Source organism: Melospiza georgiana, chromosome 1, assembly GCF_028018845.1.
Source record: "Melospiza georgiana isolate bMelGeo1 chromosome 1, bMelGeo1.pri, whole genome shotgun sequence".
In the NCBI taxonomy this organism is placed as follows: Eukaryota; Metazoa; Chordata; class Aves; order Passeriformes; family Passerellidae; genus Melospiza; species Melospiza georgiana.
In genome coordinates this window covers 72490554-72513037 of record NC_080430.1, presented here as the reverse complement: position 1 = coordinate 72513037, position 22484 = coordinate 72490554, and the positions used below count along the sequence as shown (strand labels likewise).

General features: G+C 40.3%; 2 protein-coding genes across 2 annotated transcripts; both read left to right on the top strand.

Moving 5' to 3' along the window:
- The first annotated feature begins 5877 nt into the window (after window positions 1-5877).
- On the top strand, window positions 5878-11812 carry LOC131085554 (serpin B10-like). The gene is made up of 7 exons (XM_058027914.1): window positions 5878-6045; window positions 7029-7142; window positions 8745-8879; window positions 9255-9372; window positions 9711-9853; window positions 10415-10570; window positions 11408-11812. The coding sequence occupies exons 1-7, from the start codon at window positions 5878-5880 to the stop codon at window positions 11810-11812; spliced, it is 1239 nt and encodes a 412-aa protein (XP_057883897.1).
- Window positions 11813-15997: 4185 nt separating this feature from the next.
- LOC131085560 (heterochromatin-associated protein MENT-like) lies at window positions 15998-21238 on the top strand. Its single transcript, XM_058027926.1, has 7 exons — window positions 15998-16165; window positions 16509-16595; window positions 16981-17118; window positions 17650-17767; window positions 18448-18590; window positions 19670-19837; window positions 20825-21238. The coding sequence occupies exons 1-7, from the start codon at window positions 15998-16000 to the stop codon at window positions 21236-21238; spliced, it is 1236 nt and encodes a 411-aa protein (XP_057883909.1).
- Window positions 21239-22484: the final 1246 nt, after the last annotated feature.

The following is a 22484-nucleotide window of genomic DNA, read 5'->3' as shown; positions in this document are numbered from 1 at the left end:
TGTCAATCCAAAGGGGAAATTCCACTCCAAGCTCTCATTTTTGGGGTCTCCCTCTTCCAGGACAAAGCATTAATGCTGCTGTATGTGCACTAAAGCAGGTAGTTTAGATCAGTTCCAAGATTAGCCTAAAAAGCACGAAACTATGAAGGGGCAGCAAGTGCCAAGCAGATCAATGAATAGCAAAGATTTTCTGTACACCTCCTCAAGTGATTATTGGGAAAATTCTCCTAATGAAACTCCTGAAAACACCAACTGCCTTGGGAAACTCCAGGTCTTTCCACCAAGCAAGAATATTTGCAACCAAACTGTATGAAAAACAGAGCAAATATCTAAATGGCTTTCTTAAAAGAGAGTCTTTCCTCTATATTCTGCTCTGACACATCAGCACAAGGCTCCTGTTTAGGATGGGCACCTGTTTAGAAATGTGTATTGAAGATACACTGACTTGATATTCACATCCTTCACCTCAAAATGTGGCACATCCTTCACGATAGCACTGGAAGGGGAAGATGGGATCAGATTTCTGATAGAGTAGTTGTGCAGCTGACATACAGTTCCACCCTTCGAGAGATTTCTTTGGAAAAATGACAAGTTTCAGCCAAAGTGCACACAAGCCACACATACGTCATGACTCATAATGCAGAACTGTGTATCATGGCTGAGAAATTAAGGCCACTCTTCATATTTTTGGTGTCATCCATGACCTGTGATACTTTTAAAATGCTTACCACCTGAGTCATTCAAAGGAAAACTGCACCCTTGCAAGTGTGGAAACAGTATGCATATTCATTCACAGATAAACTGCCCCTTTTCAGATATACAAACCAGTCCTTTATCAGAAGTGCTGTGCTTCTTACCAGAGCAAAATTTCTCAGGACAAACATTGCCTTTATTAATTACAGTGCCTAAGGTAAAGCATGTAGAAGTAATGCTGAAGTAAGAGGAATTCTGCTGGTACTGTCAAATTTTACCACACCTTTGCCTCTGCAGGTGTGGAACAAAATGCCTCAATAATATTTATACAGGATCCTCACCACACCCTTTGGGAACTCATAAGGTTTTACGTAGTGTTAGAGTATGCCAGCAAGGATTGCTTGCCAAGGGAAGGCTTGCAAATTTACTTGTAGGAGGTGCAGAACAGATCACTATCTACTTTGTTTCAAAATAAAGACACGTGTATTATCGACCAAAGCTTTAAAAGGAAAAAGGATACTCAAAGAATTATTATCTCTTTAACTTAAACATTATTTGAGATTTCAGGTGATAAAAACTTACCATCACACAAAATTCCTTTACAGCACAGACCAAAATCTGTTATAATCAGTCTAGGTGATGCGTACAGTTTTTTTTTCAGTACACAGTGTTAGGTACAGCTCATGCCATGCTCTCAGTTAGACTATGACAGAGTTATCACCCAGAAAAGAGCCCTCCTTAGCACAGAAAATGTTGTTTCTAGTCATAGAATCATATGCTGAGGTACAAGAAACCCATGAGGATCATTGAGTCCAACCTGCAGAGGACACCTCAAGAGCCACACAATGTTCCCTGCGAGTGTTGTCCAAATGCTCTCTGAACTCAGACAGGCTCGCTGCTGTGAGCATTTCCCTGGGGATCCTGTTCCAGTGCCCAATCATCCTCTGGTCATGAGAGCTCCTGAGGACGCTGAAGACCACAATGAGGTCACCCCTGAGTCTCCTCTTCTCCAGGCTGAACAGAACAAGTGACCTCAGCTGTTCCTGATAAGGCTTTCCCTCAAGGACCTTCACCATCCTCATGGCTTTTTTTTGGACACTCTCCAATAGCTCAATGTCTTTTCTATATTGTGGTGCCCAAAACTGCACACAGTGTTCAAGGAGAGGCCACACAAATGCAGAGTAGAGCACTTATCACTCTTACTGTTTTCTCAATTCTTGTGTCCCTGTCCTCCTCACAGTTTTTAAATAAATTACACAGAGATTTAAAACAATGACAACAAGAACAAAAAAAATCACATCTACAAAGGGACTAAAATATTAGATTTCAAAACTCTTTTCTTCCCTGTGCTTCTTGTATCTTCTAAAGTCTTTTTAAAGGTTTGGAGGTATTTAAAATCCTTTCATGTTTAAAATCTGGCCAACTCTGGCTGAGTCAAAAACTTGAATAGAGTGCTCTGCTGGGTGAATCAGAAATTCTTCCCTGCCAAGTAAATAAACAGAGCTTGTACTTGTAAAAGCACTTGAAGATGTCAGGGAAACTGAAGAGCTTTCCTTCAAATACCACTTTTTCTTTTGATCTACCTGAACACATTAGTCTATAGAACACATTAGTTGTGAATTAAATCAGATTTCCGAGAGCTATACAGAGTTGACAGTAAAAATAAGCTACTAATGGGCATGAAAACCACCCATGGAAAGTTGCATCCTAAAAATACTGTGTGAGAGCAGAAGCTATCACCTTTCTGTGACAGCAAGTCTTTTTCTCAAGGCCCTTAATAAACTTCATAGGGCATTTTATAATGTTCTGTTCAGACATCAAATACATCACCTACTCCTGAACCCAGGCAAGAACTGAGCCAGGCACTGTGTAGTCAAAATGACGTGTGCAAAGTTACACTGAAACTGGAGGAAACAAAATGCTTTTATGTAGCTGGCCAGGGTGCTGGTATCCTGCCAATATTTGCCCTAACCACACGGAAACATGAATGGCTGCAGTGAGAGGGAACACAGGTTTACTTCCCACAGGAAGGACACTACTAACACAAATATAAATCTCCTAGTGTGCTGCTGTGTTGACTTAGTAAGGAGTGGGAGCACCACGGTTACTGAGTCAGCAGTAGCACCACAGTGAGTTGTGTCCTCCAGTGATGCTAATTTAAATGGATATTAGAAAATATTATCAACCCATCACGTTGATAATGCATATTTTGTCTTCTGAGATGAGTATAATTTTAGTTACTCAGTATGTTTTTCTTATTTTTACGTCCTAACCACCAGCCATGCCATTCAAGAGGTGTTCCAAAAAGGCAGCTGTAAAACCTTGTGCAAAAGCACAAACCTCTTATTCAGCCTAACCCAGCATTTCTGTGTAAACAGAACACCTCAATCACTTCTTGTAAGGCAGCAAGCAGTAGCACTAGTTAGCAAATTAAGTTCACCCCCGCTTTATAAGCAGAAAATCCACACCAATTGCTTTAAGGGATGAAGTCTTTTCATCTATCTATCACTCTTCAACAACAGGGCTAAATTTGCAAAGATTACTCAAATCATTTATGCTTTGGAAACCATTTAAGGCCAATGTAAACAGATTACAACTTTCCCAGATGCTATGGGAGCAATTAGTTCTGCAGTGAACGCCTCTCCTACACTATGCTGCTCTCTGCAAAACGTCACAGGTACATCTAATTACAACTCACACTGAAACATGCACCATTTGCATAGCTAACATTTCAAAATATCTGAGGGGCAGGAAAACACCATCCAGTTAAAATAATGCGGCTCCTCACAGGTAGGAAAGCGACTTTAGCAAAGCTTTCAATTCCCAAGTTACATTGATACAGATACAGATTGTTACACTATCATCAAGGGGTCCCTTTCAGCTGTACCCTCCTATGCCCTGCACCAAATTTTGTAGGTATTTCCATGGTTCATTCTTCATTAGGAGATGCTTCACGCAAACCTCTGCCCTACAAAATAAATCCATGTTAACTGTATGCTCACAGACAGCAGGTCAGAAGAAAGCTCTCCAAAGACAGTTTGTGCTGAGGAAACAGAGCTTGTGAGTGAGTCCTGCTCAATGTTGGGGAAGTATCCAATTCCTACTCAGGTTTTCAAGGTGGAGGTATCAACAGTGGAGAGAGAAAAAATTAAATAAAGGGCAAGGTAGGATTTTAAAGGGTTTTTCAGTTAGGAGTCAGAGTGGGGATGGACAGATACAGGAAGGACTACAGAAGAATGATTGCAAGGAAAATCGGGAAAGGAGGTATTTTAGTAGCCTGGGAAAGAAGAAAAAGAAGATTTGACAGAATATTCATCTCTGGAATGGAAAATAAGGAATAGATCTCTGACGTGCTACATGGGTCAAACAGCTTCCAGACTGGGTGGAGACATAGAAACGAAGTCTAATCTAACACCCACACTAAGTTCAAGGGATGTTGCCCACTGCTAATACAAGTCAGGGTCTGGTGCCTGAGTCTTAGCATTCCCTATCTCACAGTTACAGAGTTTCCCTGGCTGTACAGTCTTAGAAACCTCCAAGACTAACAAAACCCATTTTTCCAAAAGAGAAACCCACCAGGAATGACAAATACTTTCTCAGAAGGAAGCAGGCAGTAGAAAAACTCACAGATATGAAGGCCCTTTCTTTTTTTTGTCTGTCTGTTTCTCAGAGATAAATTCTGTAATACAAACCATAAAATAAGTAGGTCAGTGACTGCCTTTTTTTAAACTCTCCAAACCACAAAGGAAAGATTGTTCAAAGTAGTGTGGGTTCAAGTTGTTACTAGCCTGTTGCCACAAAAGTGTTTATAGAAATACTTAAGCCGTCACTTTTGTAAAATTCTTCTATGGTATCATTCTTACCAACACTTCACATCCTACTCTGAGGTGATTCAGTTCTTCCACAGGGATGTGGCCTATAGGGCAAATCTCATTGCAGAGTCATGAGTCATAAGAACCTTTGCAGAACCGGCCAGGCGCACTATAAATTCATCCTACCCTTCATGTCAACTGCAGACACCTTGGAGACACCCAGAGCAGCAGGCTTTCTCCCCACGCAGAACAAGGTACTGTAATGACTTCTAGATACTATTTATTTTACTTATTCTTGGCTGATGTTGCTTTGTTGACAAATAGGAAAAAAGGAAGCAGGTATCTGAACTGGAAACAACTAATGCTTGGGGAAAGTAATTAACTTAAGATTGCACAGGCATAGCCTAGAAGATGAGTCTTAAAAATATACAGGAAGACAACTTATTGTTCAGAGTTCTATAATTTCTAGAGCTCACTGACTAGCATATATATCACAGCACACTTAGAACCATTGTGTTTTCCTAAGTCAGGTAATTTGTTCTTGTACTCTTTAGTGCTTAGAAGTAACAGTTTAGCTCCTGGTTTGCAAGCTATTAGGGTCACAAACGATCTTTTATTCTAATGCCATCCTATACCAACCAAAATAACTCCTAGTCCCTGACTAGAACCCTCAGCTAAGCCCGCAAGGCAAATAACAAATAGCAGCCTCTGTGGTCAGCTGAATATAGAAAGCTTCTACTGCAGAAGAACTGGGAAACTAGGATCTGGTCTAGTGCTGTAAGACAGGGTTTCAGGACATTTTTAGAAGTCAGAAAGGTAATTCAGGATGCTTAGCATGCAATAGTTGGGGCAGTGCCAGTGCTTGCTCAAGTGTAGGAAGGAGAGTTTTGTCTTGACCAAAAGGAATAGTTTGACTGCTCCTGTTACCAGAGTATTTGTTCACTACAGAGATGAGTATCAAAAGGCTCTTGAACAAATTGAAGCATGAAATTTGTCCTAAGAGACAGTTTTTCGGTGGTGTCTAGCCCAGGCTTTGCTGAGTAATCAAAAAATCAAAATTTGTTATCAACTATCACTCCAAGATGCAGTAAAGGGCAGTGCAATGAATTTCCTGGTAAACAAACATGAAACACAGCTAGAGGCTGGTTTATCCCTAAAAATGATAGGTGCTGCCATTAGTGAAATAGGACATGCTAAACTTTGTGTGACTTTATAACAGTTAATGCTTCTCACTCTTTATATAAGCATTTTTAGGAAGCCTTTTAATCACAAAAAAGTTCAAACAGTGAAGAGGCGCTTCTAAACAAATAGCAATCACAGTTAGTGGTTCATTAATAGCATCTTTTTTGTCTTTCTGTGCATCTTCAGAACAATGGATACATTGAATAAAGCAAACACAAGCTTTGCTCTTGACTTTTTCAAGAAGCAATTGCAGGAAGATGGTGACAAGAATATTTTGTTCTCTCCTTGGAGTATTTCATCTGCCCTGGCTACTGTTTATCTGGGAGCCAAAGGTAACACTGCAGATGAGATGGCAAAGGTGAGTCTGGGCTTCAAAAGTAGCTGTCTGAAAGGGTTATTTCTTGGAGTAATGTCCTCCACGCCAGAAATTTGCTGTGTTGAAACAGAGGAAAAGAGTTCTGGGGACTCTCCTCTACAGTTATTTCAAGTTTTACACTTTGCTTAACATAAATTCACATCTACAAGCTTAGAGAAAAACTATGTTGAGACTACAACCCTTTCTTTGGGGTAGGTATTTAACAGGCAAAATTACTTACTGAAATTACCAAGTCATACTTGTTCAAAGCTCATTGTGTCATCAGGGGACAGTGAGAAGAGTCCCAATGCATGGTTGTTAAACACCTAATACAGGTACCCAGCTCCTGTTGGAGGAAGGGAGGCTTGTGAGTTTGCTTCTGCTGTGGCAGATATTGTCCCACCTGCAGTGATCTATCTCCTGATTTATAGGACAAAAGAGACCCAGTAGGGTAAAAAAGGAGTGATCTTCTGTTAGGATGAAGGGAAAATAAAACAAAACAAAAGACTCAGCTCTTCTGAAAAGTGCTCCAAGGTTGTTTGCACCCTTTTGTAGCCTGGTTAAGGTGAACAAGTCCAGAGAAAGGGATTTAAGGCATGGAACTGCCTGCACACTTTTCAGGCTTTTTAATACATAGCTGAGCTCCATTAAGACATCTCCTTTGGTAGACTCCATTTGGGGGTAATTGGCTCTTTCCAGGTATTAACAGGTAATCCCAGGGCATAACTCAAAGCAGGCAGATTCCTCAACAAAGGCCAGGTACATAAGAGTTTTGCCCTGCAGCCCTCAGCTTAGTTTGCACAAGCCATTTTGTACACATGGGCATTGAGACCTAGACAAAGATTTCATATTCAGTAAGGACTGGACACAAGAATAAAATCTGAGCTTGACTGTCATCATTACCAGTCCCCTTGATGTCACAGAAAAAATTCACTGAGACAGCAAATTTACTACTGTTGCATTTCTTATTGCTTTTTCCACTACAGGTACTTCACTTCAACACAGCTGAAGATGCCAAAAATGTCACCACAACCATAAGAATGCAGGTCTATGCCAGAACAGAAGACAGTCTATCAAATCGACGTGCATGTTTCCAGAAGGTATCTCACCCAAACTGGTGCTCAAGCTATGGGCATGGCCAAATTTTTTCCTGTATTTTTCTTCCACGTTTGTGTTTGCTTATGTTTGCCTTCCTCACATTTAGTGTACAAAATGAATTGGTATTGTGTGATACCGTCACCTAATGCAACACTTATTGCATGCTTCCCCCTTTTACATGGAATTGCATAATCTAACTTAAAATTTGCAAAATTTAACATTTGATGATCAATAGATCTTCTGATCTTTTTCCTCTGGTTCTGAGGGCAGATTTCTTTCTCAAACTATTACTATTCAAAAGCTAGCACACTTCTTACTTCAGAGAGCTAATCCCAAGAAAAGAGATGCTCTTTCACACATCTGATTGTAGCATCAAGACAAAGAAAATCAGAACATTGACTTTTCCAGGTTACCTATTCTTGATATGTTCCAGAAATTAGCCTCCATTTCAGCTGAGAAGTTAACAGTATAAATTTACATTTTGGGATTTTCCAAAGTAGACCAGTTGCCTGCAATAAATCTAAGAGAAATGGGAATAATTTTATTCCTGAGATAAGCCTTTGCCATACTAGCAGGCATTTTGTCCCAGTTGGTATGTAATTTAATATAGCAGAACAATACAGAAGAGCAAATGTAATCCTTCTGAGTCAGTAAAGGCTTTTTCCTAGTTTACAATTCAAAGATGGTGATAACAAACTCTTCTCCCTGCTCTTTCCCGTCATCCTTATTCACTAGGGGGTTGAGCTATTTCCCTGAAGTCTGCCCACAAAACCCCAACTGTTGCTAGTTTTGATGAATGGATCTGCATCCCACAGCCAAATCCCATGGTGGGAAGATTTATTTTAGGGGTTATGTCAACATCTCATTTGCACTGCATGAACAGGAAAGGGATTGTTCCTCATGAGTAACACTTGCCCTCACTGTAAGAATTAGAGAGTGCTGTGGGTAGTGCTATGGGTTCTAACACTTTGGAGATTTAAGGTCTGTTCGTGCCTCTGATTCTGATATAATGATGAGATGAATACAGCACAGGTGCAGATTTTTAATTTACTAATTCACAGCTTATTCCTTGAGCTCATTGGAGACTCTGAACCTACATTCATTTAATCCTGTCACTTCAATATAGAGAATTTACTGCAATTACTGAAACATTAAAAAAACCCAAACCATAAAATATTAAGAGAGACATTAAGAAATTTAGGGGCAAACCTTCCATGTAACACTTTAATAAATTAAGGGAGTGATAGAGCCAAATCTCATGCATTGTTTAAGAATTACTCTCTGACTTTTTTTTTCTGGATATCCAAAGTTTCACAATATCCACTTCTAAACCCTTAAGTATTTTACATAATTCAGGCTCTTAACACTTACATTCCAAGATACCCACACACTGATTGTCTATGTGTGTCTATATCACACCTGCAACTTCTAATACTTTAAAATTATTCTTTTATTTGATGCTCAGTTTAGAGCACCTCTTCTGTTGTAATATAGGTAACAGATCACCCAAAGAGAAATACTTTACTTGGATAAGTGTGAAGGAAAAAACCAGGATTTTTTACTCAACAGATGAATAATGTCCTTTTTATTTCTATTTCTCCAAGACAGAGATTGGCAAATCAGATAATATCCATACTGGATTTAAAGCACTCAGCTTTGAAATCAACCAACCCACTAGAAACTACCTACTTAAAAGTGTCAACCAGCTATATGGAGAAAAATCATTGCCTTTCAGTAAGGTAAGACTTTTATTTAGATTATGCAGTATCATTTAATTTTCATGATCAACCTATGGCAACATAAGCTATATACTTTTAAATATTTTTGCTACATTTGCAAATTATGCTATTATCTTTAACATTAATATTTTCTATGATACTTTTCCTTAGACTTTGGACACTAAAATTTTAGTTTTTTGGGATGTGCATCTAATTTCAGAGTGATTTGTAGATGTAGTTAGATGAGAACGTTTAAATCACGTGTTTCCACTAAAAAATACTTTGTTCCTTTGAGAAAACACTGTGCTTGTGCCCATGTAATTTTCATCTCTGGCTGTAGTAGTACTCATATTGGCAGGCAGCAAACCTAAGTCAGGTGTCTCTATTGCCCTGCAGGAATACTTATTTTTAGCCAAGAGATATTACGGTGCAGAGCCACAATCAGTCAACTTTGTGGGAGCAGCAGATGCAGTCAGGAGAGACATCAATTCCAGTGTTGAACAACAGACTGAAGGTGAGTTCCAGCCTCTCCTCTCCAAATGAAAAAGGAGTCATTTTGGCTTCTCTGTGCCCAAGGGGCCCATGGCAGGTAAACAATTCACCTCAGAAAGGTAAATCAGACTTTTCTGAAATTACTCATCTACCAACAAGCTCAGTGTGTGAGGAATATGGCTTATTCTTTGTAAATCAAGATTACCCCAGTAACTACATATTTGCAAATAATCTCAAGCTGGATGAGTGCTATGGCAGCACTTAAAATTTCCCTGGTTTATATCCCCAGAAACTGTGCCAGCTCTTAGACTGAAACAGTGAAACTGCACAGATGTGTGAATGTCCCTCTGTTTTCTCTAGGTAAAATCCAGAATCTGCTGCCTCCTGGATCTGTAGATTCACTCACCAGGCTAGTCCTGATAAATGCACTCTACTTCAAAGGAAACTGGGCAATAAAGTTTGAAGCTGCAGCTACCAGGCAAAGGCCTTTCAGAATAAACATGGTATGGCAATACACTGCCCTATTTCCTACACTGCAGGGGGAAAAACCTGAAAAAGATGTGGGGAGAGGAGGGGGAGGGAGAAATCCTGTCACCCTTTAAATCCATGTGGCAGTATAGTTATTTCATTTAAAGCATACAGTTCATTCAGTATATTTATTTCACCACACTTCCAACACTAAAACTGCCCACACATACCAGGCCCTGAGGAACAAGTAAATTATCAGAAGCTGACTTCAAAAAATCTTCCATTCTCCAAAGGCAGGAAAAAAAAGAGGTGAACAAAACTGTATGGTTTAGTTCTTTCCATTTTCACTTTTAACAATTCAGCAAATCAGAGTGGCATACAGTTTCCTACAATTGGTGTCATCTGAGACATCTCAGATAGCATGCCATGCCTCCCAGCACCTTGCAGGGATCCTCTGAAGATCCTGTGTTCTGTGTCCTACCCATTAGGATGTCTCAGACACACTGGGCAGCCTGTAGAGTAAACTGTGCTACTTTAACTTAGTCCTGTTATTGTTCAGAGTGTAAATGTAAAACATTCCATTTGATTTGTTGCAGCATACAACTAAACCAGTGCCCATGATGTACCTGAGGGATAAATTTAACTTAAACTACATAGAATCAGTTCAGGCTGATGTTCTTGAGCTTCCATACGTCAATAACGACCTCAGCATGTTCATCCTGCTACCAAGTGACATCTCCGGTTTACAAAAGGTAAAAAATTGAGAACATAATTACTGTGAAAAAGCAAGTGTGTCATTATCTACTTGCTTAATGCTTGTGTGAGGTAAAAGACCAGGCTGTAGTCATGTTTCTAGGAAGGAGGATACTGATGAGGCTCAAGGTAAAGCAAATCCCAAATCTGGTCTGGTACTGTGAGCTTGAAGCTCTTGAAGCTCAGACTAGATTTCTTAGTCTTGGAAGCCAGCAGGTCTGTGGTTGCTAAAGTTCATAAGTCCTGGAAACAGGTAACCCAAACCCCATAGGATTACCTCTTTTCCAGCAGAACAAAAATGAGGACACAAAACCAGCCCTGCTGAGATCCACTGTCCACACCAATTCAGACAGATATGATTTCATTCTGGAAAAAACCCACCCAAAAATTGGGCAGCCTCTGTTATGTTCCAGGATGTCCAGAACTAATACGTATGGATACTGCCACCTTCTGTAAAAAGCCGGATTCTGCCTTTGGATAACAAACGCTTAAGAAATTTAAATTTTTAAGGTGCTGTGTGAGGGGCAGGAGAAAGCTCTTTTCAGTGAATTCTAAAATGTGGGGAAGACAGCCCTGGGAACAGAAGAACAGCCAGACTATCATAGCTCTGCTATATTCCCTGACAGTTACTGAGAACATTTCAAATATTGCATTGATATATTATAGAACAACATTCTCATTTAGAACAACATATCTCCAAACTGCTGTTTCATTACTGTTTTTCTTGTACTTTTACAACCTCTTGAAAAGTTCTCCATTCAAGAGAAGAAATAGCCCAAAGGGCACACACTTTTGAACATATTTTAATTTTCTGATTTTTTTTTTACTTACTGCAGCTAGAAAGAGAGCTGACTTTTGAAAACTTGTCTGCATGGACAAATCCAGAACTAATGGAGAAAATGAACATGGAAGTTTATCTGCCCAGGTTCACGTTAGAAGAGAAATATGACCTCAAATCTACTTTGAGCAGGATGGGGATACAAGATGCCTTCACAGAAGGCCAAGCTGATTTCACAGCAATGTCCAAGACTGGTGATCTGTTTTTGTCACAAGTTTTCCACAAGTGTTACCTGGAAGTCAATGAAGAAGGCACAGAGGCAGCTGCTGCCAGTGCGGCAACACTGGCATCACGAAGTCTTGGTGCTACTATTATCTTTTTGGCAGATCACCCTTTCCTTTTCTTTATCAGGCACAACAAGACCAAGACTATCCTCTTCTTGGGAAGGTTTTCTTCCCCCTAGAAGCTCGATTACTAAACAGGTTATTGCAACAACAAAAATGAACTAAATACACACCAAAAAGAACATCTCAATAGCCCGTGCACTTCTTAATTTTCCTGTACTGTTGACAAATCTCTCAATGTTTGAAGAGAGTACTTATGAAAAATAACCTCAAATTTATGCCTCTGGCTCATTTTCCTGGCAAAAAAGCCCCAAAATACTTGCACACACTAAGTACCCAACTGTGCAAAGAAGAACATGACTGTGCCTTTTTAGCGCTTTCTGAACCTGAACTTCGACAATTCAGAACGGACTGAGTTGAGCTCAACCAGTAACTTTAAAGTTTTGATACCTAAGAAGATGAAAACCCAGGAAAATCTTGCAGAATGCTGCCTCATCTCCATTGGTTTCAGCTCATGCTGCTCCCCAAAGCAGGCTACTCACCCACATTCTTGTCAGTTTTTTACCAACTCTGGTAAAAAACTGCAGCCTGGCAGAACTGGCAATGAAATAAACCTGCAAAAACACCTTTGTTCCTGATACTGGTGCTTCTTTTTTTGCTCAAAAAGTGGTTAACACATGTACTTTCTAATCTCTGTCCCACAGCAACTGGAAAATATTTAACAGCACTATAGAACTAGGAAAATAAAACACATGTGCCTCACAACCTTCTGCTTTGTAAACTTTCACCCTTACAACACTATGTCCAGCCTAGCACTGTGCTGCTTTGCTCTCATTTTACTTTGCCACTTATTCACTGGTTTGAGACAAGGTAAAATGGGAGAACCAAGTCTACAGCTAATACAAGCAATACTAATGGCCATAAGTGCTTTCTGGAAGATGAATGTGAATCTCCCAGATCATATTTACTTCTGTCACTGCTCTTTCTCCTAAGAGAGTGCCCTGATCAATCATGCATGTTTGCAGGGAATGCTCCTGACTATATGAATTCACAACAGACAGCAAAGAACCAGGTTTCTTAAGGACTTGCACACACCAACAGCTATCTTACTACAAACACATTTTCTTGAAACGGCAGAACTCCCTTTTCCTGGCAGAGACTGCTGACTGTCCCTGCATCCTTTCTCTTTTCATTCAAGTGGTCAGCTGCTCCCAGGGTCCCTTCTGGCTCTGCTTCCCAAATGAGAAGGAACATAGGAAAAGTGTTATGAAGCACATGCTTTATCCCTATAGAGCCCCAAGAGAAATGTCTTCTGCCTGTCTCAGCTGTAAAACATGACACTGGATCCCTGTGCATTCAGTCCAATTCTGCCATGCCCTCCTTCACCTCATGGAAGAGCAGCATGTCCCCATGGATAAGCCTCTTAAGCACTTCCTGATAAGCCTGGGGAATAAAGACAGAAAAGTCACACCTGGAAGGCCAAGGAGAAAAAAAACTGTGACAACATGAACACAGACTCACTCAGGCCTTTAAAGTCAATGGAAATATGAGTAACTTTTTCTCCCTCCTTCACTATTTTAAGCATGGTTGCAAAGATGACACAGTTGATGTCCTTTTGGCAGTGCCATATCATTACTGAGTGGCAGCGGCCACAACATATGAAAAGTGAGTTGTACATTAGGGAACAACTTTTTCCCGGAGTGAAGAGCCATGCTGGAAACGTTGTGGGATCTTCATCCTTGGAAGGGCTATGGCTAACCTTATCTACTCATGGCCCTGCTCCAAGGAGGAGGTTGATCTCTGGATGCCCCTTTCAGTTAATATCTGTGATTTTTTTTTTTCTCTCTCTCTTTTCAAAAGCCACTCTGCCTTGCAATCTCCCTTTCTCACCCTATATGGCTTCCTTGTATCTTGACTAGCAAAGGCAACTATTTTGCTCACAGATATATCTCTGGGACTTGGCAGTCTCCTGGCTTGGGCTTTCTCACCACCTAACCATTCAGTTGACTTTTCTCCTATCCAGATTTGTGGAGGACATACTCATTATACTAAAACTAGCACTTGTTTAATTTCTGGCATTTCTTCACTGCCTTGCACAACACTGATTTTTGACATTTTTTAGAATTCTTGACCCACTGTATTCCTGTAATCAGGCTTGCAGTACAATGCTTAGCAAACAGTACAATTTCCTTCCTTTCCTGCTCCTTCCGCTGCCCTCTAGAGTCTTAGAGTTGTTACCACCTTGTTCTTCTTCCATCACTGTGTCTCTCCTGGGACTTCAAAGTGACAGGTCTTGTGCCATGTTTACCTCTGTTGTGTCTGTCTTTGCTTGAGCCCTCCCAGAGGAGTTGTTTCAATTCTTGCCCTCCTCCTTACTGTGCAGCAACTCAGGGTTTTGCAGTGTTTGTCTCAAATGATTCCCAACCATGACTGCAATGAGATTTCTTCACCAGCCAGTGGGGTCTCCCTCCCTTGCCCTCCTTCACAGCTTTGTCTCTGTGTTCCTAACAATCTTCAGTCTGAAGCTGGACTCCCAGTGTCCAATTCAATCATTAAACTTGGTGTTTTATGCTGAGGTACTGCATTTGAAACTCAGGAGTCCCAGAGCAGAGAATCAGACCCTCAATATCTACTTAAATCCAGAAACCAAAACAAATATTGTGCAACCTTTTTAAAATTCACTTATTTAAAACAACACAGCAGTTATCTCCACAGCACCAGAAAACCTTCGGAATCAGCAACTTGCTTTGCTATCCTGTCAGTAGGCTATTGTGGTGCAACAACAGACTTGGGATTTTAATTCCATTGTCCTTTTGAAATCTCTAAATCTGAAAAGTGACCAGGTCAACAAAAAGGCCAAAACTTTGTAAGATATTTTGGGGATGTGGTAGAAAGGAACTTTGGGTAGGTGGGCACAACCTGGATGTAGATAAAAAGGAAAGGGAGGGGCAAGCAGTACTGTGTTCCCTAATTTAAAAATTGCTTAACACACACATGCAGAACCTGACTGAGGACAAGAGCTGTCTTCTCTCTCACAGGATTAAAGGTAAATATTTAAATCAATTTAAGTATATTTTATGGTGTTTTTAAATGCAATCTGTTCCATGTTTGACTGTATGGATAAATGATAATACCCTTGTGTAATAATGCATTATTCTTGCCTTGTGTTTTTCTAAATGCCAACCATTAGAGAAAATAATGCTGTAAGCCTATGGAAAACTGCTAATTTGGGGCAGAATTATTCACAAGCAGGAAAGTTTTCTTAGGGTAGCCACTGCATTACAAGTAAAATCTTCATTTTGATAAAAGAATTCTGTACTTCAGGTGAAGGCACAGCACTGCACATTATCAGACCACAGACTCAGAGGAGTACTCATTAGCTAAAACCAGAAATTCCCATCCTGATGCTCTCTTGCTCCTTTCTCTCCAAGGAAAGAAAATCACTCTGGTACAGACATGGTCCTGAGGGCATACTGACTACCAGAAAGAATGTAGTTGTCTGGAAACAAATCACTTCATAAATATCTGCAGACTTCAGAGATTGCCCCACAATTTTTGTTGCTCCATTCCATAGATAAGACAACAAGAATAATCTAAGCATTTATGGTTTTATAAATGGTAAATTACATGAGGCAGCTATTACTGGGTAGATATCTTAAAGCCTAGAGCAGTCATAACCTCAAGGCATCTGGCAGTTTCTGGGGGAAAAAAATTGCTGGAACATTCAGAAGGGGTGGTAGGTACACAGAATGAATGAACTGTGTAAGTCTAAATGGAAACAACAGCTTTGCTGTTCATGGTACTACTCAGAATAGGTTGCTGGCCAGGAAAAGCAAATGAGCCTAAAAATTATGCCTAAATCCTTTTGCAGTATCAGCTGTCAATTCTATACAGATCCAAATGTAGTAGTGGGAAACTCAAAGAATGTACTAAAATGTGAACCAATGTACTAAAAATGCATATAATTTCCCCTGTGAATGTTGCTTTCATAAATCATTAGTTAAGAACAAAAAAGGAAAGAAATACAGACGTTATAAATCTGCACATCTTTGGAGATCAAAGACAGAAAGAATCACAAAGAAAACTGCAGCTGTAGAGGGAAAAAACCTAAAAGAAATTGGTGCTCCTAACAGGTGGCAACCAGTATCTGTGTGGAAGATAAACATACAACTATGCTATTAGTTTTAGTGGCTTAAAGGGATTGTTTTGCACATGCAACAGCTCTCATTAAAGTGTACTATGTACAAAAATTTAAACATTCAAAGAGTACAATTCTGTTTGTTGCATCTTTCCAGGTTGTAAAAATGGAAGTGGTCTCCACATCAGTTGGCAACTTTACTGTTGATCTTTTCAACAAGCTGAATGAGAACAACAAGGGAAAAAACATTTTCTTCTCCCCTTGGAGCATATCAGCAGCTCTGGCTCTGACATACCTGGGAGCAAAAGGACCTACAGCAACTGAGATGGCAGAGGTAGGTTACTTTTGTACTATTATTGTGGGGAGAACCTTTTGGATTTGCACAAACCCATTCCTGCTGTTGGGAGAAACAGCTGTGGAATGGAGTTCTGCCTTGCAGCAAGTAGATAAGATCACAGTGTTGGTGGTCTGGGAGGGGTATGGTGCAACTCATTGTTATTCCATGGGATTTATTGTCACTACAGCTTCAGCAGCCCTTTGATTAGTCCCCTAAGCAGCAGATAGCACAGTGAGTTATCACAAGGAGAGAAATATGACAACCATTTGATCCCCATTTGACTTTAAGTCTCACAAGGCCCTTCATGCCTATTTCTTATCTTTGAAAACTCTGCTTGCAGGTCCTTCATTTCAACGTGGGAGCAGGAGCTGAAGCTGCTTCTTCTGTGGCGAGACCTTCTCGGGGGAGACCAAAGAGAAGAAAATTGGTATCTGTTTGAAATGAAATTCCATTATAAATAACCAAAATGTCCAGATAGAGTTTTAGGAGTCCAGCATTTATTATCTGCACTCCTCCTTAAAGTACAAACCCCAGCCATACTTCACAACAGGATGATGTTCAGTTCCTTTCACTCACTCAGACTCTCAGAAGCTGAAAGGATGAGTCACTGGGATGGTCTGGAAGGTTTGTTATATGACAATTCAGTTAATCCAGTCACAAACAGAGCTCTGCAAATTTGCATTGATGTTAAACTTGGGAAAATAAAAAGTAAGGAAGAGGAACTAAATCCCTCTCCTATACGCATTGCTTAGCATGTTTTGAAAGCTTGATGCAAAAATTAAATTGCTGAATGTTTGGTTTCTTTTTCCAAGGATCCTGAGAACAAGCAAACTGCAGATATTCATTCTAGCTTCAAGAAGCTCCTGACTGCCATCAACAAACCCAGAAGCACCTACTCCCTGAAAAGTGCCAACCGCATTTACGTGGAAAAAACCTTCCTATTATTGCCTGTAAGTTAAATCTCAGGGAAGAGGAAGAAAAAGTGCAAAAATATTTCTCTTTTAAATTACTTGCCATTAACAGAACAGTTTGGAAGCTGACCTTGAATACTGCAAATAGGAGCTCTGGACTCCAGTGATAACCTTAACTGGAAAATACCAGTCAGTCTGCTCACAGAATTTAAGGATGCATTGCCCTTGACTGTATTGTAGATCCCTACAACCCTTTACATGAAATGTGCCTTTAGTATTGGAACCCTCAATATATAAAACTGTAAATGAGAAATTAAATAAGCACATCCATAGGATGCATGCAGCCTTCCTCACTTCTCCAGATAAATCTTGGAACAAAAGATGTGAAATTTCTGTTCTTTGGTTATTTCTTACTTATTAACCCACAGTCCAGCAGAAAATAACAGGCAAGATCCTGCAGTCCTCAGGTCAAAGAATCAATCAAGTATAAGAGCTAACAACTTTTGGGACTAAAAGTAGCATATTTCTCTAGCACAGACCTTTTTTGCTCACTTTTTTGTTATTTTTCAGACATACATACAGCTCAGTAAGAACTACTATGAAGCAGAGCCACAGAAGGTTAACTTTAAGACAGCACCAGAACAGACAGGAAAGGAAATCAACACTTGGGTTGAAAAACAAACTGAGGGTAAGCTGGGCTCAACCCCAACATCTTTGCTCTCCCACAAAGTCAGGCTGCCCTCTCCCTTGGGCAGGTGCCCTTGCTTCCCCAGGTGCAGCCGGGTCATGCCTTCCAACGTGGATGTGGGCAGTGAGCGGAGATATGGTGGGAGGACAGACAAAGAGCAGCACACTTCAGCAGCTCCAAACACCTGATGTGGACCTCATTGAGTTCCCTGAGGAGATTCCCAGTGACTCCACAGTGCTCTGAAGCAGCTGGTGTGCTGGCACAAACGTGCCCTGGTGCTGCACCACTGGCAGAGCAGACAGAGGGGAGAGGCACCTCTGCCCACCAGAGTGCTCCAGGGCAGGGGGGCATGCCTGCCTTGCTGTACCACCCTGCACTGGGCAGAGGGGCTCCTCCTTCTACCTGCTGTAACCAGTCAGTGAGGCTTGCTGCTTCTAGCTGCTTGCCATGAAGCTGAGACAGCTTTGGAAGGAGTAAAGCCCTGTCAGCCAGGAGGACAGGTCAGGAAACAGCTTCGGAGAGTGTAAAGAATTACACTGATTTACCTCAGGGGAGCATTTTAGGGAGCAGGGCATTGAGGCATGGACTTTCTACTAAGAAGCTGAACTGAGAGAAAAACTGATCAAAATGTACTCACTGTGCTATACTGAAATGAAACCTGACTCTTATGCTTTCAAAAGGCAAAATCAAGAATTTGCTGGGTCCACGAGATGTGACAAACTCCACCAAGCTGATCCTGATAAATGCCATTTACTTCAAGGCAGAATGGGAAGTGAAATTTAGGGCAGAAGATACAGAACTGCAACCCTTCCGACTGAGCAAGGTAAGTTCCTCCTTCTTACTGTAAACAACCTGGTCACAACATCTATTGCGGAAATCTTTCAATTTCATAAGTGTTTTAGGTAGCCCTGTGGTAACTAGATCCTGTGAAAAGCTGGTTGCAGCAAAATCTGTCAGTTCTCAGCTCACTGAAACATTAGGATGTGCTCAGGTAAATGTTAGCGAGCTCCAAGTAACAGCTAATGTTTCCAAAATCACTATAGACATTTAAAACTTTTCAGTAAAGCAGTGCTAAAATTGTCTAAATTGTAAAAACATGATTTTGAGAGTCCAGGCTCCACGGATGGGAACTACATGGCATGTCTTGGTTGAGTACAGCACCAGGTCTCTGCGCTGTGCAACCAGGCTGGGCACAATCCTTCCTACTCAAACACAGCTGCAACAGGGTGCCCTGAACTGCTGCATGTCTGCATGAGGCTAGAAGCAAGGTTAATGGCATGTACCCAGGAGGGATGTTAATGAATTCACAGTTAAAGAACTCTGTGCAACTTCCACAAAATCTACCTTCTTCTCTCTGGTTAGCATACACACATGTTCTGCTTCCTTGAATGAAGGGATACAGATGTTAATAGAAGTTATATACTCCTGACAAAGTGACTGTCTCCCAGGAACTCTTCTCATCATGAGCTCATTTGCTCTCACACTAGAGTTATCTTTTCTCAAGCAATCAGCTTTTTTTTCCAAGCAATTACCTTTTATCACCAGAGAGAGGAGATCACTGATAAACTGCACAACACTCATCCTCTTAAACCACAGCTGCTTTTCTGCCAGAGTGTTTTAAGGCCATATCCCACACGTGCTCCATACCCCTAATCCTTGCAGACATTTCTAACTCTCTTCCTCCTTAGGCATTTCTTGGGAAGAAGAGAAAAATATCTCTTCAGCCCCTACAAAAGCTTTGGGACAGACACCAAGATAAGCAATGTTGTTCAGTCAAGAAAAACTTTGGAAAATGGATAATAAATCACTGTTTTAAAAGTTTATAAAATTTCCTCTCCCTGCACTGAGACATCATCACCCTTCCATTCAATGATTTCTTACTTATAAAAAAATACTTTCCAGAACAAGACCAAGCCTGTAAAGATGATGTACATGAGAAAAACATTTCCAGTCCTCATCATGGAAGCAATGAATTTCAAAATGATTGAGCTGCCATATGTGAAACGTGAACTCAGTATGTTCATCCTCCTTCCTGATGACATCAAAGACAACACTACGGGTCTCGAACAGGTACAACCATTTTGTATACTACTCAGTCATTTAAAAAAAGTAGGGCAAGCTGACAATAATATCTCCCTATCTGAGGACATGCTATCATGCTGCTTGACCTCATCCACTAGCTGAATTAATTTTCTTTAATACTTCTTTAATCCCAAGAAAGTTCTTCCCCTTAGTTTGGCAGGAACTGAAGACAGGCAACACTTTGCATAATCAGATGCTCGCTCTTCAGCAGCCCCCTTGACTGACACCCAATTTTACATGATCTGCACGTTCAGGAGAGACACCACCACATACAAAGTCATATGTTCTTCCTTTTCTCGATGGCCTAGATGTTTATTTCCATATTGTTCTCACTCTTTTTCCCCCTCTCCCCTCCCACCATTTGCCTGCTCGATAAAAAACTAGAATTTTAGTGAGACTGCATTTGCTACAACGAGATCTGCTACTGTAGTTAATATAATTCCAAGATTGTTAAATTCTTGGAGTCTATACCATTCATTGCTTTCCTCCATTTGATCTGAGCTGAATCCTGGTGGCATAGTGCCCAGGATACAGAGTGGCAGTGAAAGACTTTGCTGGAAGCACTTTGTTTCAAAGCTGTCAAGGAAATATATGCAATAATTTTAACACCTGTTTTTATAGAACTGGACCAAACTATGTGCCACGCAGCAATTTTAGTCACATCAGGACTGAATTTAAAAAGAGGAAAGAACTACCATGGGGGATGGAAGCCGTTGAATGTCCTTCCTATCTCTCTTTTGCTATGAATTTGGAAAGGGCACTGCTCAAAACTTTGCAGCATTAAGACTCATATACTTGTGGCACACCTTGTCTCTGATCATTAGTAAAACCAACTTCTTTCATGCTTTCAGCTAAATGTTACATTTACTATTTAAAATGTTTAATTCATTACATTGTCATAAAATTTATTAATTCATAGTTAATGAATTGTTTTTCCCTGCAAAAACCAAATTCCTTCTCTTTCTTAAATGATAGCTGGAAAGAGAACTGACATATGAGAAGCTGTCCAAATGGACTGACTCCAAGAAGATAACCGAGACTCTTGTGGACCTGTACCTACCTAAATTCGAAATGGAAGAGAGATATGACCTCAGCGATAATCTGATCAGGATGGGAATGCGCAGTGCCTTCAGCAGCAATGCTGATTTCAGTGGAATGACAGAGAAGGATAGAGTGATGATCTCCAAGGTTTTCCACAAGTCTTTTGTTGCAGTTGATGAGAAGGGCACTGAGGCAGCTGCTGCTACTGCTGTCCTTGTAGAACTAACAAGTGCACGTGATAGCCATGTTCTGAAATTTAGGGTTGACCACCCTTTCTACTTCTTCATCAGACACAACAAGTCCAAGAGCATCCTTTTTTTTGGTAGATTCTGCTCTCCTCTAGAATGAATAATTACTTGCTCTCAGACAGCAACCAAGGTTCACTGTTCAATGGAAAAAATGTGAACTGTGGTGCTAAAATCTCAACCTTAAGCCATGTAGCCACCTGTACTGAAGTGCTTGTTCTTTTCCTTCCAACTAACCTCCCTCAAAGAAGGGAGCAAACAGAAACTATCCTGAGCCACCAAAGAACAGGCCTCTACTGCTTCCTTCTATTGTCCTAATGAGACAGTCTTGAACAGAAAAAAATGCACAGAATTTTGCTCCTTTTTATCAAATCTGCTCTTCTGGCTTTGTTGTTTAAAAGTAAGGTGGAATCATAAAAGCTCTCTGCACACAGCCCTATGTCAAATGCTGACTACAAGGGAAATGCAATTCATTCTTTTGACTCTCGCAGAGAGGATAAAGAACCCTGAAAAGAAAAAAACCAAACTTGTAGAAATCTGTATGCTCTATTTTTCTCTCCTTCCCTCACTGGGAAACCTGCATTTGTACTGCAATGCTATTTCATAACCTTAATTTCAAATTTCGATGACTGTTGGAATTCAACAAAATTTAATACAAATCCAGAATAATCTCAGAATGCCCCTTACCATCCTTGTCTCACCACATGTATATAGGCACATGACATTCATTCTCTCCTGCTCTTTCAGCTTTCTGAAAAAGACTGTGAGAGAAAATTGTCCAACCCTTAATATTAAATTGCTGACTTCTAATCACATTGCATTTTTTTCCTTCATTTTCCTAAATTTTTTAGTTTAAGGTTGTTGAGATTTCCAACCAGCAAAAATGCTAAACAAACTATTAGCAACATGCCTTCTTACCACCTTTTTTATTGATATGTAATCTAAACCTGTTAGAATTTAAATCTGCTTCCTCTTTTTAATTTTACTTAGCTATACCTGTTTTCTGGTTAATACCTGCAAAGCTTCCTTGCCACCTGTAATAATGACCAATGTTTGATTTGTACCTTATGAGTGCACTTTAGCAAAGATATTTGTGGTATTGACAGAAACACCAGTGAAATTTTGATTTTGATTGATGCTTTACTTACTATTTTACCATGAGCTGCATTTAATGAAATAAATAAACTTGAACTTGTGTTTGTGTTGTTCAAGACACTGAGTTACTTGGTTCTCTTATAGCATCCTGCAATCTGCACAGCTGGAGCATGTTTCCATTCTTGTCATTCCAAATCAACCACCACACCACCCCAACTGACAAAGCTGAGAAACTTTTTAACACACTTGTGTCT

What these genes read in the sequence shown, in the direction of transcription:
- LOC131085554 (XM_058027914.1), top strand. Translation starts at nt 5,878, where the DNA reads ATGGATACATTGAATAAAGCAAACACAAGCTTTGCTCTTGACTTTTTC. An exon ending in GACGTGCATGTTTCCAGAAG is followed by an intron (nt 7,143 to 8,744) that starts GTATCTCACCCA and finishes TATTTCTCCAAG; the next exon opens with ACAGAGATTGGCAAATCAGA. An exon ending in ACATCTCCGGTTTACAAAAG is followed by an intron (nt 10,571 to 11,407) that starts GTAAAAAATTGA and finishes TACTTACTGCAG; the next exon opens with CTAGAAAGAGAGCTGACTTT.
- LOC131085560 (XM_058027926.1), top strand. Translation starts at nt 15,998, where the DNA reads ATGGAAGTGGTCTCCACATCAGTTGGCAACTTTACTGTTGATCTTTTC. An exon ending in GACCAAAGAGAAGAAAATTG is followed by an intron (nt 16,596 to 16,980) that starts GTATCTGTTTGA and finishes TCTTTTTCCAAG; the next exon opens with GATCCTGAGAACAAGCAAAC. An exon ending in GGTTGAAAAACAAACTGAGG is followed by an intron (nt 17,768 to 18,447) that starts GTAAGCTGGGCT and finishes TGCTTTCAAAAG; the next exon opens with GCAAAATCAAGAATTTGCTG.